Here is a 20211-nt window from a genome sequence, read left to right as displayed (position 1 = left end):
CCACAGCGGACAGATGTTACAGCACAGTGGACGGGATTTGAAGAAATCCTATCTCCACTATGCGTGCACCGGCGCCTCCGACTTCCCTGCTGAGACGGACATGCGGCGCGTTTTTCAAGACCGTAGCATGTCAGTTTATCTTGCGGAGACGCTCTGTCTCTGCAAGATAAATATCACCAGTCCAATGTATTGGGCGCGGTGATTCCGCACAGTTCAGTGAACACATGCGGAATCACCTGGGTTCAAAAGCTGGCAGGGCTTTGGATGCAGCGGACATGTGCTGCATCCAAAGCGCTGCCGGTTCCTGACCGTGGAAACATATCCTTAAGGTCCTTGCCTCATTGTAGGTACCACTGCCCTTCTCGCGGGATATCTTTCCTCATTGCCACGTCACCCGGCACCTTACCGTGCATTGCGCATGCCCATTTCGCAGCCATCCGGCGTTGCAGGTATTATTCATGGCGCATGCAACATTGCTATACCATCCCTTCATTCATTCAACCCCACTCTGTTCACCACATTATATTATCAGGTTACTCTATCTTAGAGGGACATTTAGGCTGTGTTCACACGTTGCAGATTATTCGCGGTTTTTTCGCGTTTTTTCCCTATAAAAACGCTATAAAACCGCAAATAATCTGCTTATATTATGCATCCTATCATTTTTAATGAATTCTGCACTTTTTGTACACATGATGCGTTTTTTTCCGCGGTAAAAACGCATCGCGGTAAAAAACGCAGCATGTTCATTAATTTTGCGGGTTTTTTGCGGATTTCCCACTTAAAATGCATTGGGAAGTGTCCGTAAAAAAACGCGTCAAAACCGCGTAAAAAAACGCGGCAAAAACGCACGCGGTTTTCTTGCGGACTTCTTGCAGAAAATGTCCGGAATTCTCCAGAATTTTCTGCAAGAAATCCTGAACGTGTGCACATAGCCTTAAACTGGAACATTTGTCCTATGGCACAATACACTATTTCTCTTGAGGGCTCAAGATGTTATTATTTTTACAGATGCATATGTCATGTATTTTCTAATGATTAATCTTTCAACAATTGAATGGGAATACTGAGAGGTCTTTTTTTTACTCTGTATAGATCAATCTATCCCTCCTATTTATCCTTGGACAAATATTTCTAAGCAAACACCGGCAAATTACCGAACATATCTATTATTTACAATTTACAAAGCTAAATATTAAACAAAGAAAACCCCAGTAAACATAAAATTGCGTTTTTAAATGAAGGTCTGTATTATTAGGGCTTCTTTCACACTAGCGTCGTACTCGGCCCGTCGCAGAGCGTCGGGCCGACGTACCGACGCTAGCATTGTATACGCCGCACAACGGGGGCAGCGGATGCATTTTTCCAGCGCATCCGCCGCCCCATTGTGAGGTGCGGGGAGGTAGGGGCGGAGTTCTGGCCGCGCATGCGCGGTCGGAAATGGCAGTCCATCGGCCGCAAAAAACGTTACAAGCAACGTTTTTTTGCTGCTGATGGTCCGCCACAACACAGCGCAACCGTCGCACGACGGTTGCGACGTGTGTCAATGCGTCGCAAATGCGTCGCTAATGTTAGTCAATGGGAAAAAAACGCATCCTGCAAGCACTTTTGCAGGATGCGTTTTTTTGCCAAAACGACGCATTGCGACGTATTGAAAAAAACGCTAGTGTGAAAGTAGCCTAAGGGAAAAGGAATCCAAACTTACAGGGCTCTGTGTGAAAAAGTGATTGCCCCCTAAACCTAAAAACTGGTTGGGCCACCCTTAGCAGCAACAACTGCAATCAAGCGTTTGCAATAACTGTGAATGAGTCCTTTACAATGCTCTGGAGGAATTTTGGCCTACTCATCTTTGCAGAATTGTTGTAATTCAGCCACATCAGAGTTCTTTCTGATCATGAACCGCATTTGTAAGGTCATGCCACAGAATCTCAATCAGATTACGGACAGGACTTTGACTAGACCACACCAAAGTCTTAATTTTGTCTTTCTTAAGCCATTCAGAGATGGACTTGCTGGTGTGTTTTGTATCATTGTCCTGTTGCACAACCCAAGTGCGCTTCATCTTGAGGACATTCTCCTAGAGTATTTTTGGTAGAAAGCCAGCAGAATTCATGGTTCCATTTACCACAACAAGTTTTCCAGGTACTGAAGCAGCAAAACAGCTCCATACCATCACACTACCACCACCATATTTTACTGTTGGTATGATGTTCCTTTTCTGGAATGCTGTGTTACTTCTATGCCAGATGTAGTGGGACATACACATTCCAAAATGTTCAACTTTTGTCTCGTCAGTCCACAGAATATACTCTCAAGTCTTGGGGATCATCAAGATGTTTTCTGGCAAAACTGAGACTAGCCTTTGTGTTATTATTACTCAGCAGTGGTTTTCGCCTTGAAACTCTGCCATGCAGGCCATTTTTGCCCAGTCTCTTTTTTTTATGGTGGAATTTTGGACACTGACCTTAACTGAGGCAAATGAGGCTTGCAGTTCTTTGGATGTTGTTGTGGGGTCTTTTGTGACTTCTTTGATGATTCATCTCTGCGCTCTTGAGGTAATTTTGGTCAGCTGGCCACTCCAGGGACAGTTCACCACTGTTCCATGTTTTCGTCATTTTTGGAGAATGGAACTCACTGTGGTTATCTGGAGCCTCCTTTTAGAAACAGCTTTATAATCTTTTCCAGACTGATAGATCTCAATTACTTTGTTTCTCATACGTTCCAGAATTTCTTTGTATCGTGGCATGATGTCTAGCTTTTGAGGATCTTTTGGTCTACTTCTCTTTGTCAGGCAGTTCCTATTTAAGTGATTTGTTCACTTAGAAAAGGTGTCTCAGTTATCAGGCCTGGTTGCGGCTAGGAGCTTTAAACTCCGCTTCCCAAAGATGTGATATACCACAGTTAATTTTTGTTTTAAGAAGAGAGGCAAAAAATGTTTATCAGAGAGCCTGCAGGTTTGGATTTTTTTCCTTTAATAATAAAGACCTTCATTTAAAAATTGCATTTTGTGTTTACTTGTGTTATCTTTGTCTTATATTTAAATATTTTTGGGGATCTGAAAAATATAGGTGTGCTAAACATGCAAAAGATTCGGAAACCGGGAAGGAAGCAAACGGTTTTTCACACATCTGCACACCCATTGTTTAAAAGGGGCCTGTCATCAGGTTTAATATAAGATACGGCTATCACCTTTCAGGGCTTACCTACAGCACTCTATAATACTGTAGATAAGCCCCCCGATCCAACCTGCAAGAGAAGAAAAAAAAGTTTTGTTATACTCCCCTGGAGGCAGTCTGGTCCAATGGGTGTCGCAAGTCCTGGTCCGGCGCCTCCCATCTTCTTAATATGCCGCCCTCCTGCTTGCTTCATGGCTCCCCGGCATCGCACTCCTGTGCAGGTGTACTTCTCTGCTGTGTTTAGGGCAGAGCAATGTACTGCAGTGCGCAGGCGCTGGGCCTCTCTGATCGTTCCCGGTGCCTGCGCACTGCAGTACTTTGCTCTGCCCTCAACACAGCAGAGAAGTACACCTGCACAGAAGTGCGATGCCGGGGAGCTATGAAGAAAGCAGGAGGGCGGCATCGCAAGAAGATGTGAGGCGCCAGACCAGGACCTGCGACACCCATCGGACCAGACCGCCCTGCAGGTGATTATAATAAATCTTGGTTGTTCAGTGTGCCTTGAAAGGGAACACTCCAGGAAAGTGTTTGTGCATGTGTTGTATGCTAAAACCTAAACCTTATGTGGTCTGCTAGCGGTGAGTGGGAGAAACCCTACTCTCAGAAGGACTGTGTTTTCTGACACCATTGTTTTCTTTTCCTGTTTTTGCCCAGAAGACTGTATTTGTTTTACTACACCTTAGTTTATGCTGCCTATAATAAACCAAAGGAAGTTTTTAAAGCCGCAGTGTACCCTTGTCTATCCTTGAGCCGATCTACCACACTATATTTTGCAGATCTTAAGAATCTGTTCAAATAATTTCCTGACTGCTGAGGTTAAGTTCACACCAGTAGCGTAGCTACTGGGGGGGCAGAGGGGGCCATCGCCCCGGGCCCTGTCACATGAAGGGGCCCACTGGGAGCCAGGGCCACTTCTGTGAGGAGGCAGAACACCGCATAGGAGCAGAGCAGTATAATGTCTGCTCCCGTCTGACAAGCTGCACGCTGGCTGCTAGCACAGTGGCCGGCTGCAGTCTCCCCCCTGCAGTGAATGGTTTCTAATGTCTGACCTGAGATCATGAAGCTTTTCCTGGCTGCAGTTTTCTTCACTCTGTGCACGCTGGGATTGGCTCAGGCACGCGGGGTCCTAGTGCCCACAGCTTGCATTTCCCCTAGACACTTCCTGGTCCTGCCTGCAGTGCAAACTTTATCAGTAAGTGCTGGGGATGGAACTTATGAGGTTTATTAAATTCAGGTATGTCACTGTGATGTGAATGTGAGACCATTGGGGTATTGTGGGGGCTGAAAGTGGGTGAGGGGGGACCATGGGGGTATTGTGGGGGAGGGGAGACAGGGCACTGGGGTGTGAATGTAAGACCATGGGGGTGTTGTGGGGGCTGAAGGTGGGTGAGGTGGGACAGGTGAGGTGGGATGTACTCCATCACATGTAATATTTGCTGTCTGGGGAGGCTGGAGATGGGGGGTAGGGGGCTTTTGATACGTACCACCTGGGTCTTTTATGAGTATTAGTATACGAAGCCCCCATATAGTAACTAAGAGCTGCATCACATTTACAGCACCACTCCAGCATTATTTTTTATTTCATTGCTGGAGCGGTGCTGAAAATCCCTGTCCCCTGTCCCCTGTCTGATACTCACCTTCTGGCGTTTTCATCTGTTTTAGTCTCCGCTCGGCTCCGTCTCCTGCAGCTTGTGGCCTGTCCGAGGCTCCAGTGTTTCATGGAGCAGTGCAGAGGTCACTAATCAGTGTGAGTCTGTGGGAGCCTCGTTCTGGCCTGTTTCTCACTCTCAGGCTATGTGCACATGGTGAGGATTCACAGCAGTTTCCCATGCGGTGTACAGTACCATGTACTGTAAACCTATAGAAAAACAAATCCGCAGTGCCCATGGTGTGGAAAATACCGCGCGGAAACGCTGCATTGTATTTTCCGCAGCATGTCAATTCTTTGTGCGGATTCCGCAGCGTTTTACATCTGCTCCTGTATAGGAATCCGCAGGTGTAAAAATGCAGGCGAAATCCTCACAAAAAAACGCAGGAAATCCGCGGTAAATCCGCATGTAAAACGCAGCACATTTTACCTGTGGATTTTGCAAAAACGGTGTGGAAAAATCCGCACACAAATCCGCAACGTGTGCTCATAGCCTCATAGTCTTACATTGAGCGCTTGTGACATAGCTTCTCACTTCTGGCCAGTCAGAAGCTGCGCTCACAAGTTTGAGCAGCGGTACTGCAGCAGTGCCACAAAATAGTGAATACGCCGGAGGATGAGTAAATGACCGGGGCAGGGGACTTGCGCTTAAAACACCACTCCAGCGGTGGAAAAAAACCCTGCTAGAGTGGTGCTTTAATAATTTAATAATAAGCAATTTATTACTATAAAGTTGATAAAGGCTTGGAATAAATGTCTGCAGTCACTTTATGTGACTGCAGACTGCCAAATCATGACAGGGAGCTGCGGTCCCATCATACTGTGTATAAGGGGGCTGCGGTCCCATCATACTGTGTATAAGGGAGCTGCGGTCCCATCATACTGTGTATAAGGAAGCTGCGGGCCCATCATACTGTGTATAAGGGAGCTGTGGGCCCATCATACTGTGTATAAGGGAGCTGTGGGCCCATCATACTGTGTATAAGGGAGCTGTGGGCCCATCATACTGTGTATAAGGCCGGTTTCACACGTCAGTGGCTCCGGTACGTGAGGTGACAGTTTCCTCACGTACCGGAGACACTGACACACGTAGACCCATAAAAATCAATGCATCTGTGCAGATGTCATTGATTTTTTGCGGACCGTGTCTCCGTGTGCCAAACACGGAGACATGTCAGTGTTCGTGGGAGCGCACGGATTACACGGACCCATTAAAGTCAATGGGTCCGTGTAAAACACGGACCTCACACGGACGTTCTCCGTCTGGGGTCCGTGTGCGTGCAGGAGACAGCGCTACAGTAAGCGCTGTCCCCCCCACTGGTGCTGAAGCCGCGATTCATATGTTCCCTGCAGCAGCGTTTGCTGCAGAGAAAATATGAATAATAGTGTTTAAAATAAAGATCTATGTGTACCCCGCCCCCCCACCCCCTGTGCGCCCCCCCGCTGTTCAGAAAATACTCACCCGCTCCCACGTTGGCTGTCACTCCTTCCTCTCTGCCCTGCGCCTCCTACTGTATGCGGTCACGTGGGGCCGCTCATTTACAATCATGAATAGTCGGCTCCGCCCCTATGGGAGGTGGAGCCATATATTCATGACTGTAAATGATCGGCCCCACGTGACCGCATACAGGAGAAGATGGGGCCAGACCAGGAAGGAGCGACAGCCAACGTGGGAGCGGGTGAGTATTTTCTGAACAGCGGGGGGGCGCACAGGGGGTGGGAGGGCGGCGGACACATAGATCTTTATTTTAAACACTATTATTCATATTTTCTCTGCAGCAAACGCTGCTGCAGGGAACATATGAATCGCGGCTTCAGCACGATGCAGGGTACCACACGCGTGGGTACCACACGCTCCGTGTGGTACCCACTCGCCATACGGGCGGCACACGTGTGCCGCACGTATGGCCTACGTGAGTTCACAGGCACACGGACACGGATAACTCCGGTACCGATTTATTCCGGTACCGGAATTATCTGGACGTGTGGGACAGCCCTAAGGGAGCTGCAGGCCAATCATACTGTGTGTAAGGGAGCTGCGGGCACATCATACTGTGTATAAGGGAGCTGCGGGCCCATCATACTGTGTATAAGGGAGCTGCGGTCCCATCATACTGTGTATAAGGAAGCTGCGGGCCCATCATACTGTGTATAAGGGAGCTGTGGGCCCATCATACTGTGTATAAGGGAGCTGTGGGCCCATCATACTGTGTATAAGGGAGCTGTGGGCCCATCATACTGTGTATAAGGGAGCTGCAGGCCAATCATACTGTGTGTAAGGGAGCTGCGGGCACATCATACTGTGTATAAGGGAGCTGCGGGCCCATCATACTGTGTATAAGGGAGCTGTGGGCCCATCATACTGTGTATAAGGGAGCTGCGGGCCCATCATACTGTGTATAAGGGAGCTGTGGGCCCATCATACTGTGTATAAGGGAGCTGCGGGCCCATCATACTGTGTATAAGGGAGCTGCGGGTCCATCATACTGTGTATAAGGGAGCTGTGAGTCCATCATACTGTGTATAAGGGAGCTGTGAAGGCATATTGTGCATATGGGAGCTGTTGGCCCATTACACTGTATATAGGGGAGCTCTGTCAGCATTATACTGTGCAAAGGGGAGCAGTGAGAACATCATGCGGTGTATCGCGGAGTTATAGAATCATCATACTGTGTATAGGGGAGCTGTGGGGGCCTTATACTGTGTATATGGAAGCTTTGAGCTCACCATACTGTGTATAATGGAGCAGTACAAGAGGGAACTTAGGGGACATTATTAAATGTAAAGTGGGCACTTAAGCATTATTGTTATAGGGGCACTCAGAGTATTGCGTCCATCAAAGTTGCATATTGTCACAATATGGCGGTAAAATCAATGTTCGTTTTTGGATATAGATTTATTTTCAATAACAGAGCGGTCATATTCGAGTTTCCACTATATTCACAATTAGAGTGCGCAACCGTAACTGTAATCGGGGGTTAACTGGTTAGGGGCCCACTCAGATGTTTCGCCCCCCCTAAGTTGAAACCCTAGCTACGCCTCTGGTTCACACAATGAGATTTTGATGAGATTTTGATGCTGAGTATTTTCATAGGGTCTTTTACAGTTCCAGCACAATGGATGAGATTTATAAAATTCTTTTCCCACTCTGCTTTTTTATTTAGATTCAACTGTCCTGCAGTATGTTTTGAAATCAGAAACAAGTCAATTGTATTGCGATAGCTGTGGAAAAACCACAGGTAAAAAAAAAAGCATATGCGTTTTTAGTGCATTTCTGCTGCTGAAACGCATTAAAAACTCATATAATCCACACATGACTGTATCAAAGTTTTTTCAAAGCTAATTACAAGTGCCGTATATACTCGAGTATAAGCCGACCCGAGTATAAGCCGACCCCCCTAATTTTGCCACAAAAAACTGGGAAAACTTAATGACTCGAGTATAAGCCTAGGGTGGAAAATGCAGCAGCTACTGGTAAATTTAAAAAATAAAAATAGATACCAATAAAAGTTAAATTAATTGAGATATCAGTAGTTTAATTGTTTTTGAATATCCATATTGAATCAGGAGCCCCATATAATGCTCCATACAGTTCATGATGGCCCCATAAGATGCTCCATACAAAATACGCCCCATATAATGCTCCATAAGATGCTCCATATTAAAATATGCCCCATATAATGCTGCACAAATGTTGATTATGACCCCATAAGATGCTCCATACAGACATTTGCCCCATACAGTGCTGCACAAATGCTGATTATGGCCCCATAGGATGCTCCATAGACACATTTGCCCCGTATAATGCTCCACAAATGTGGATTATGGCCACATAAGATGCTTCATAGAGATATTTGCCCCATATAATGCTGCACATCGCCCCATACAGATATTTGCCCCATATAATGCTGCACATCGCCCCATAAGATGGTCCATAGAGATATTTGCCCCATATAATGCTGCACATGGCCCCATAAGATGCTCTATACAGATATTTGCCCCATATAATGCTGCACATGGCCCCATAAGATGTTCCATACAGATATTTGCCCCATATAATGCTGCACATGGCCCCATACAGATATTTGCCCTATATAATGGTGCACATGGCCCCATAAGATTCTCCATAGAGATATTTGCCCCATATAGTGCTGCACATGGCCCCATAAGATGCTCCATACAGATATTTGCACCATATAATATTGCACATGGCCCCATAAGATGCTCCATACAGATATTTGCCCTATATAATGCTGCACATGGCCCCATACAGTTATTTGCCTCATATAATGCTGCACATGGCCCCATAAGATGCTCCATACAGACAATTGCCCCATATAATGCTGCACATGGCCCCATACAGATATTTGCCCCATATAATGCTGCACATGGCCCTATAAGATGCTCCATAGAGATATTTGCCCCATATAATGCTGCACATGGCCCCATAAGATGCTCCATACAGCTATTTGCCCTATATAATGCTGCACATGGCCCCATAAGATGCTCCATACAGATATTTGCCCCATATAATGCTGCACATGGCCCCATACAGCTATTTGCCCCATATAATGCTGCACATGGCCCCATAAGATGCTTCATACAGACAATTGCCCCATATGATGCTGCACATGGCCCCTTACAGATATTTGCCCCATATAATGCTGCACATGGCCCCATAAGATGCTCCATACAGATATTTGCCCCATTTAATGTTGCACATGGCCCCATAAGATGCTCCATACAGATATTTGCCCCATTTAATGTTGCACATGGCCCCATAAGATGCTCCATACAGACATTTGCCTCATATGCTGTTGCTGCGATTAAAAAAATAAAAAATCATATACTCACCTCTCGTCGCTCAGGCCCCCGGCACTTGCTATACTCACCTTTCCCGTTCCACCGACGACCGCTACTGTGTCTTCCCCGTCCTCTGCACTGACGTTCAGGCAGAGGGCGGCGCACACTAATTGCGTCATTGCTCCCTCTGACCTGAGCGTCACTGCAGAGGACGCGGAAGACTCAGCGGCGCCGACTGTGGAACGGGGAGCAGGTGAATATTGCACACTTCCCCCATACTCGCCTGTCCTTGCGAGGTCCCTGCACGTCTGTTCCCCGGCGCTGGCAGCTTCTTCCTGTAGTGAGCGGTCACATGGTACCGCTCATTACACTAATGAATATGTGGCTCCACCCATATTCATTACTGTAATGAGCGGTACCATGTGACCGCTCACTACAGGAAGAAGCTGCCGGCGCCGGGGAGCAGACGTGCAGGGACCACGCCAGGAGCAGGTGAGTATTATTACACAGCTCCGCTCCCCCTCCCCTGCCGACCCCTGGGTATGACTCGAGTATAAGACGAGAGGGTTACTTTCAGCCCAAAAACGCGGGCTGAAAATCTCGGCTAATACTCGAGTATATACGGTAAGTATCAAAAACAAAGCAGCTTTATTTAAAACATGACATGCCAAAAAAGCAGAAAGCTTGCATAAACTGCAACATCAAAAATGTAGTAAAAACACACTTAAGAATAAAAAATGGTAACCTAATTTAGCTAATGGGTGTAGTAATGCTGAAGAAAATTTGCAACATCAAAAACTTATGAATTACTCATCGTGGGAACATAGCCTACAGTAAATAGAAATGTTCTTAAGCTGTATACACAAATGTGCTTTGTGAAAGGTCTATCAGTATGCACATCCCTTCCAGCAACAATACTGGTGTTCATATGATTTCAAGCCTATCTAACATATGAGTAATCACATGAAATTGTTGCTGCAAATAAATATTTATGCAATGTGAGTTACCATATAAAGCCTACAAGAGAAAAAAATGAGCAAAAACCCTGCTGTAAATAAGTAAAAAGCAAAAAGTGCATCTAAATAACACAGAGCTTTTAGTAATACTGTTTTTGATCAAAAATAGCATAAAAGCCATCGCACCACGTCAAGGTAATTCTGATCGGGACAGTCCTACACTGTCTAATATTAAAAACCTTACCATGTGTCAATGTTGACCTCAGTGTGAATAAGGGCAGACAACAGGACTGAGCCCAACCAGTAGAACACCAGCCTGGCGGAGCTTTATATACAATCTCCATCTCAGAAAAGGGTGGCCACTCCTCGGACTTACCATGTATGCCAAAAGGAAAACCCAACTTGTTTTGAAATCCCTCATGTAATCTTTTCAAGTTCTCACCTACCCTAATGATATCTGTGGTTTGACTGCTAAAACTCTCACCTATTTTGAGAATGGGGCTCTGAAATTCCTCGTAAAGCTATGCTCTCTTGAATTATAAACTTTTGGTTTGTTTTTGATGTTGCAGAATTTCTGCACCTATTAGGGTATGTTTCCACGTTCAGGAAACGCTGTGTGTTTGACGCCGCATAGAGCCACAGCGTCAAACACACAGCGTTAAGATGTTACAGCATAGTGAAGGGTATTTCATGAAATCCCGTCTCCACTATGCGGTAAAACACGCAGGCGGTAGACCCGCGTAAATGGACATGCGGCACGTCTTTTCAGAACGCAGCATGTCTGTTTACAAAGCGGCGACGCTCCGTCGCCACCCCGTAAATTTACCATAGACTATCATTAGATGTGATAAAATCGCATCTAATGATTAGTCACATGCGTAGAAACTGCATACACGCAGCTTACTACGCATGTCTGCTGGCTCACCTGTCCCGCCGGCGGAAGTCCCTCGTCCACTGCAGTTCTCGTAATAATTTATGTCATCGCGAGAACTGCCGTGCACGTGACCGGGAGTTATCTCCGGTCACTAGCCTGGTTCTCGCAAACAGCTGATCAGCTGATTGTGAGAACGCTGTAGTGTAGGTGATCGCTGGAGAGTTATCTCCAGCGATCATCTACAGGCTCTGCTACATCTAGATGTCAGGCATCCAGATGTAGCAGAGCTGGACTCGTCTAGACTGTGTGCACATACAACACACAACATACAACATACACCATACAACATAAACCATGCGACATACGACATGCGACATGCAACATGCGACGACATGCGACATGCAACATGCGACGACATGCAACATGTGTCATGCGATATGCAACATGTGACAACATGCAACATTCGACAACATGCGATAATATGCAACATGCGACAACATGCGATACGCAACATGTGACAACATGCAACAACATGCGGCAACATGCAACAACATGCGACATGCAACGACATGCAACAACGTGCGACATGCAACATGCGTCAACATGCGACATGCAACATGTGACGACATGTGACATTCAACATACTGTACATACATACAGAACATGCAACATTCATAACATACATACAATACATACATATAGACATACAGTACATTAAACATAGAGTACATACTCGCCATCACCTTGTCACCTTGATCCCCGAAGCCATTGTCACCTGTAACAAATTATAAAATAATAAAAAAACACTATACTCCCTGATCCGCAGATATCCAATTAAAACAAGTGTCCCACGACGATCTCCCGTGGACCGCTCTCCAGGGGCTCCAGGAATACAATGATGGAAGGTATCCTCCCGCACTGTATTCCTCCGCCACTGTAAAAAAAAGTCCCTAGTCTCACTTATGGCTCTGCTGTGTGAGAAAGTTCCCACACAACAATGCCATAAAGTGAGACTCTGAACTAAGGTAACCTCAGTGATGCACTGCAGGAGCCATTGTCTCCTGTCAGTGTGTCACTGGAGGTCTATAGAGCGGTGACATCACCCGATGTCACAGTTCTATAGGGGAGATTGTCGTGGGACACTCGTTATTAATTGGACTACGGCGGAAAATAAGTATACGGTTGGTTTATTATTTTAATTTTTTATGCAGGCGATCGAGTATGGTAAGTATGGTAAAATTAAGAATATTAAAATACTTTTTTCTGGCTGTGTCTTTATTTTTTTTTTTTAACCCTTTCACTACGCTAGGATTAATAATGGATAGGGGTCTTATTGACGCCTCTCCATTATTAACCAGTCTTAATGTCACCTTGCAAAAGCAAGGTGACATTAACCCCTTATTACCCCATATCCCACCGCTACAGGGGATTGGGAAGAGAGGGGCTAAGTGCCGGAATTGGTGCATCTTACAGATGGCCCCTCTCTAGGCTATGAATATCAGCCCGCAGCTGTCTGCGTAGCCTTTCTGGCTATAAAATATAGGGGGACACCACGTCATTTTTTTTGGGGTCCCCTTAGTTTAATAGCCAGTGAAGGCTACGCAGACAGCTGCAAGCTGATATTCATAGCCTAGAGAGGGGCCTTGGGTATTACCCCCTTCCCAGGCTACAAATATTGGCCCCCAGCCGTCGGCTTTCCCCCTCTGGCGCAGAAAATTGCGTGGGAGCCCACGACATTTTTTTTTTAATTTTTAAATTAAACATAATGCGTTTAAGGCCGGCGCCAATGCCAGGCACTGCCGCGGGCACTCGGGACCGGAGCGTTCAGCTGCATAGAAATACATGCAGCCGCACGCTACGCTTCCGAGTGCCGGTGGCAGTGCTGGATCTTGAAGCGAGAGACTTGTGTGAGTTTTTCGCAAGTGTGACCCCGGCCTAACGCAGATTTCGTGTGTGTGTCTTTATTTAAGGCTGTGATCACACATGCGAGAAACTCGGACGATTCTCGCATCTTAATACCTGACACTGGCGCCGGCACTCGGGAGTGGAGCGTGCAGCTGCATAGAAATACATGCAGCTGCACGTTCCGCACCCGAGTGCCGGCAGCAGTGCCAGGTATTAAGATGCGAGACTCGTCCGAGTTTCTCGCTTGTGTGATCCATCTATCGTATCTATCTATCGTATCTATCAATCATCTGTTTATCTATTATCTATCTATCGTATCTATTATCTATTTATTATCTATTATCTATCTATCAATATATCTATCGTTATATCTATATAGAGATATATTTATAGATAGATATATCGGTAGATAATAGATAGATATATTGATAGATAGATACGATAGATAGATCCATAGATAGATGTGATAGATAGATAGATACATACGATAGATAGACAGATACGATAGATATGTATCGTATCTACCTATTGTATCCATCTAACGTATCTATCTATCTAGCTGTGTGTGTATATTCTTCAATGGAGTATGTAAATGAAGAGGTTCGACAAGAAATTACATCACAATTATTTTTTTTTTTGTATATCTTTATTGAGCTTACAAAAACACACACAAATCCGCATGAAAAAAACGCATTAAAAATGAGTCAAAAAACGCATGAAAAACGCAGGTGACCTGCTAGTGACCTCAGGTGCAGATTTGGTGCAGATTTTACCTGCGTCAAATCCTGATCAAATCCTGATGCTATCCTGAACTTGGACACATACCCTGATGTAAATGAGTTTTCATCGTGTTTTTGATGCTGCATTTTTTCTGTTTGGTGTGTCATGCTTTAAATAAAGCTGCTTTGTTTTTGATACTTTTTGAATTTTTGCTTTTATGCTATCCATTAAAAAACAGACTTCTACAACAGATGTGCAGCCAAAGTCTACGTATGGTATGATTCTTTAGAACGGACACAACCTACAAGTGTCAAGTTACCTTCTGATAAAAATACAGTTGACTAACTACTATATTGTTTTTGAGTATACTTTCTGCACTCTTGTGCATAAAATGGCAGACTTCTGATAACCTTGCTTCCTTTTATTTCTATCTTCATATAGTTGCTACGTGAGTTGAAGCATCCAAATGTGATTGCTTTACAGAAAGTATTCCTGTCTCACAGTGATAGAAAAGTTTGGCTACTGTTTGATTATGCAGAACATGATCTATGGGTAAGTTTGCATATTATTTACATTAAATTTAGAAATCTTTGTGTGCCACTATTGATTCTGTAAAGTTACTGTAAGACCCCTCAGGAGCTTGGGACCGCCCACATGACTCTATTGTTTTATTTACATACAGTGCATACTGACTTACACATTTTTAGACCTAATTCTGAATCCAGTGCTTTTGATTAGGGCAATTTTAGGAAGCTTTTCCAAAGCAGTATAAGGATATTGTGGCTGTTTAGTGGCAGAAATGGTAGTGAAAGCTGTGCTTTAAATACATTTAATTGAAAGCATTATCCTGCACTATCAATCCAGAGGATGCTAAAAGCAACAATAGGCTAATTGTTAGCATATTAAGGATTTAAACAAATTCTACCCCAAAATTTGGCATAATACATTCCTGGATCAATTACCCACGATAAAGAGGACCTTCCACCAAAGTCATGTTTAACGGAATTTAGTATGTAATAGTGGCAGCAGAGCGGAATAAAACATATTTTGTTTTTATTTATTTAGTCTTTCCATTGTAGAGATATTAGCAATCAAATTTTTGGCATCTAATAAATGAGTAAACACCCACTTAAAGGAAAGGACAGTACCATAGCTTAGGGCAGATTTTGCTGTGTGAGAGACATAGAATGACAGAGACCCCTAATTTTCTGGTCTAAATGCATACATACCGTATATACTCGAGTATAAGCCGACCCGAGTATAAGCCGACCCCCCTAATTTTGCCACAAAAAACTGGGAAAACTTAATGCCTCGAGTATAAGCCTAGGGTGGAAAATGCAGCAGCTACCGGTAAATTTCAAAAGTAAAAATAGATACCAATAAAAGTAAAATTAATTGAGACATCAGTAGTTTAAGTGTTTTTGAATATCCATATTGAATCAGGAGCCCCATATAATGCTCCATAAAGTTTGATGGGCCCCATTAGATGCTCCATATTAAAATATGACCCATATAATCCTGCATAAAGGGTAATAAGGGCCCCATAAGATGCTCCATAGAGATATTTGCCCTATATAGTGCTGCACAAATGTTATGGCCCCATAAGATGCTCCATACAGACACTTGCCCCATATAATGCTGCACAAACGTTACGGCCCCATAAGATCATCCATACAGTCACTTGCCCCATATAGTGCTGCACAAGCGTTATTGCCCCATAAGATGCTCCAATATAAAGCTGTGCCCCCTATATAATGCTCTGTACTGTTCATTATTGCCCCATGAGATGCTCCATATAAAGCTGTGCCCCATATAATGCTCTGTACCGTTCATTATTGCTCCATAAGATAGATGCTCCATATAATGCTCTGTACCGTTCATTATTGCCCCATAAGATGCTCCATATAAAGCTGTGCCCCATATAATGCTCTTTACCGTTCATTATTGCCCCATAAGATGCTCCATATAAAGCTGTGCCCCATATAATGCTCTGTACCGTTCATTATTGCCCCATAAGATGCTCCATATAAAGCTGTGCCCCATGTACAATGCTGTTGCTGCAATAAAAAAAAAAAATGACATACTCACCTCTAGTTGCTGCCCGCAGCTCCTCAGCGTCCCGTCTCTCCGAACTGACTGTTCATTCAGAGGGCGGCGCGCACACTAGTACGTCATCGCGCCCTCTGACCTGAACAGTCAGAGGAAGGGGACGGGAAGACTGAGCGGCGCCCGGCGTGTGGAACGCGGACAGGTAAATATGACATACTTACCAGCTCCCGGCGTCCCAGGCTCCTTATCCCGGACAGATGGTCTCCAGGCACTGCAGCCTCTTCCTCTGTCAGCGGTCACTGGCACCGCTCATTACAGTTATGAATATGCGGCTCCACCCCTATGGGAGTGGAGTCCATATTCATAACTTTAATGAGCGGTGCCACGTGACCGCTGAACTGGGGAAGAGCTGCGGCACCCGAAGACCGTGGGACAGGCAGGGACAGCGCCAGGAGCGCCGGAAGCAGGTGAGTATGTGACAGACCTCTCTCCCCCTCACCCGCCAACCCTGCCGCTGACCGTGACTCGAGTATAAGCCGAGAGGGGCACTTTCAGCCCAAAAATTTGGGCTGAAAATCTCGGCTTATACTCGAGTATATACGGTAAGTCAGAGCGGGGAAGGGGCAGTGCAGCTGAGTTCAGCTGCATCACATTATAAACCCTTCTATCAACTCTCCTCCTCTCATAGTACTATCAGCTCTGCTGTACTGCATCTCCCTCAGACTACCTATCTGGAAATGAGAGCTCAAAGTACCAATACCGCATTTATATCTGTTGCGCTCCGCTTCTAATCGCTCAGCAATGAGAGCAGATCATAGCCTCATTACATCTCACACAGGAGTAGTCCAGAAGAAGAAGTGAGATCAGGGCTATCATTTACATCTTAAACAGAAGCAATTGCAAGATGCTTCGGCACATTACACATAACACTCAGTAATCAGAAGAACAATTTGAAGGGTTTGTAATGTAATACAGCTAAACTCAGCTGCATTGCGCCTCCCCACACTCTTAGTGGAGCAGTAGGTTAGATCAGGAGATCAGTGCTGTATCATTACATCTCAGATGCTGAGAAATGTGTTCAAAGCTATGGAGGTACAGTACAGACCAAAAGTTTGGACACACCTTCTCATTTAAAGATTTTTCTGTATTTTCATGACTATGAAAATTGTAAATTCACACTGAAGGCATAAAAACTATGAATTAACACATGTGGAATTATATACTTAACATAAACGTGTGAAACAACTTAAAATATGTCTTATATTCTAGGTTCTTCAAAGTAGCCACCTTTTGCTTTGATTACTGCTTTGCACACTCTTGGCATTCTCTTGATGAGCTTCAAGAGGTAGTCTGTTGTGAACTCTGTGTTCAGGCTCCCTCTTGTGGTCACTGGTGGTATGGTGTGACTTTTGCTTTGGGCTCCCCCTGGTGGCTTTGCCTGTTATCCTGCTGGTCTCTGGCTATCAGCTGGTTCGTTATCCTCTGGGAGGTTCCTATATAGCTCTGTTTTACTTTCACTTGTTGCCGGCTGTCGATGTAATCAGTGCTACTCAGATTCCTTTTGACTACCTTGCTCCCAGTCCATCCAGGATAAGCTAAGTTTTGTTTGCTCATTTTTTGATCAGCAGTGTTTATCATGTTTTCTGTTCCAGCTTGCTAAAATGTAATTCCCTCGCTTGCTGGTTGCTCTAGTGGGCTGAGTTTCTCCCCACACACCGTTAGTTGGTGTGTGGGTTCTTGAAATCTCAGGATGGATATTTTGTAAGGGTTTTTTATTGATCGCATAGACCCCTGCTCTATTTTCTGCTTTCTAGTACTAGTGGGCCTCTTTTGCTGAATCTGATTTCATCCCTATGTATGTGCCTTCTTCTTTCTTCACAGTTAATATTTGTTGGGAGCTTCTATATCTTTGGGGATTATTTCTCTGGAGGCAAGCGAGGTCTTTCTTTCTCTTTAGGGGTAGCTAGTTCCTCAGGCTGGCTCGAAACGTCTAGGAATTTTTTAGGCACGTTCACCGGCTACCTCTAGTTGTTTTGGATAGGTTCAGATTTGCGATCAGTCCAGTTACCATCTCCCTAGAGCTCGTCCTTAGTTTAATCACTTGCTGATCTATTTGTGATCCTCAGCCACTAGGGATCATAACAGTAGTCACCGGAAATGGTTTTCACTTCAGAGGTGTGCCCTGTCAGGTTTAATAAGTGGGATTTCTTGCCTTATAAATGGGGTTGGGACCATCAGTTGTGTTGAGCAGAAGTCTGGTGGATACACAGCTGATAGTCCTACTGATTAGACTGTTAGAATTTGTATTATGGCAAGAAAAAAAGCAGCTAACTAAAGAAAAACGAGTGGCCATCATTACTTTAAGAAATGAAGTTCAGTCAGTCCAAAAAATTGGGAAAACTTTGAAAGTGTCCCCAAGTGCAGTGGCAAAAACCATCAAGCGCTACAAAGAAACTGGCTCACATGAGGACCGCCTCAGGAAAGGAAGACCAAGAGTCACCTCTGCTTCTGAGGATAAGTTTATCCCAGTCACCAGCCTCAGAAATTGCAGGTTAACAGCAGCTCAGATTAGAGACCAGGTCAATGCCACACAGAGTTCTAGCAGCAGACACATCTCTACAACAACTGTTAAGAGGAGACTTTGTGCAGCAGGCCTTCATGGTAAAATAGCTGCTAGGAAACCACGGCTAAGGACAGGCAACAAGCAGAAGAGACTTGTTTGGGCTAAAGATCACAAGGAATGGACATTAGCCAGTGGAAATCTGTGCTTTGGTCTGATGAGTCCAAATTTGAGATCTTTGGTTCCAACCACCGTGTCTTTGTGCGACGCAGAAAAGGTGAACGGATGGACTCTACATGCCTGGTTCCCACCATGAAGCATGGAGGAGGAGGTGTGCTGGTGTGGGGGTGCTTTGCTGGTGACACTGTTGGGGATTTATTCAAAATTGAAGACATACTGAACCAGCATGGCTACCACAGCATCTTGCAGCGGCATGCTATTCCATCCGGTTTGCGTTTAGTTGGACCATCATTTATTTTTCAACAGGACAATGACCCCAAAAGCACCTCCAGGCTGTGAAAGGGCTATTTGACCAAGAAGGAGAGTGATGGGGTGCTACGCCAGATGACCTGGCCTCCACAGTCACCAGACCTGAACCCAATCGAGATGGTTTGGGGTGAGCTGGACCGCAGAGTGAAGGCAAAAGGGCCAATAAGTGCTAAGCATGTCTGGGAACTCCTTCAAGATTTTTGGAAGACCATTCCCAGTGACTACCTCTTGAAGCTTATCAAGAGAATGCCAAGAGTGTGCAAAGCTGTCATCAAAGTAAAAGGTGGCTACTTTGAAGAAACTAGAATATAAGACATATTTTTAGTTGTTTCACACTTTTTTGTTAAGTATATAATTCCACATGTGTTAATTCATAGTTTTGATGCCTTAAGTGTGAATGTACAATTTTCATAGTCATGAAAATACAGAAAAACCTTTTAAATGAGAAGGTGTGTCCAAACTTTTGGTCTGTACTGTATGTCCTTTACTTTTGTGTTGCTGCCTACTTATGATGATAAGCATCATACAGGGAGAAGTACACACCCCCAGTGAAAACTGTCTGATAACACCCACTTAGAATAAAAACAAAAAAACAAGTTAACTCATTAGGTGCCAAATACATTGATTGCTAATTAGTGATGATCGTCCAGAAGATGTGGTATAATCAGACCATGTTCCTGTACGGTGAGACACAGCCATTACACCGTACATAGCAGGGGTACATTTATAAGATTATCTCAGCACAGGAACATTTTTTTAAACACCTCTAATTGTAGAACTTATTATTATTCAAAGATTTATTAAAGTATACTTAGTTTGTGGGACAACCCTTTAAGTAATCTAATACTTACATCTCTGTGAAAAAGTGTTTGCCGGCTTTCTGATTTCCTATTCTTTTGCATGTTTGTCACACTAAGGCTACTTTCACACATCAGGTTTTTGCCATCAGGCTCAATCTGGCAAATTTTGAAAAAAAAAACGTATCCGTCGCAAATTGTGAAAAACTGATGCGATGGTTCCGTTTTTTAGCC

At 44.6% G+C, this 20211-nt stretch overlaps 1 protein-coding gene across 2 annotated transcripts in view; it reads left to right on the top strand.

Annotated features, from left to right (window-relative positions):
- CDK19 (cyclin dependent kinase 19) overlaps positions 1–20211 on the top strand; it is a 367636-nt gene that overhangs the window by 72943 nt on the left and 274482 nt on the right. For both annotated transcript variants that reach the window (XM_077289462.1, XM_077289463.1), the window contains one exon: positions 14524–14634. In XM_077289462.1, coding sequence (XP_077145577.1) covers positions 14524–14634 — 111 coding nt within the window. The remainder of the gene's footprint in view (positions 1–14523; positions 14635–20211) is intronic.

The sequence above is a fragment of the Ranitomeya variabilis genome, chromosome 2 (assembly GCF_051348905.1).
Source record: "Ranitomeya variabilis isolate aRanVar5 chromosome 2, aRanVar5.hap1, whole genome shotgun sequence".
Taxonomy (NCBI): domain Eukaryota; kingdom Metazoa; phylum Chordata; class Amphibia; order Anura; family Dendrobatidae; genus Ranitomeya; species Ranitomeya variabilis.
This window is presented reverse-complemented; position numbering and strand designations above follow the sequence as displayed.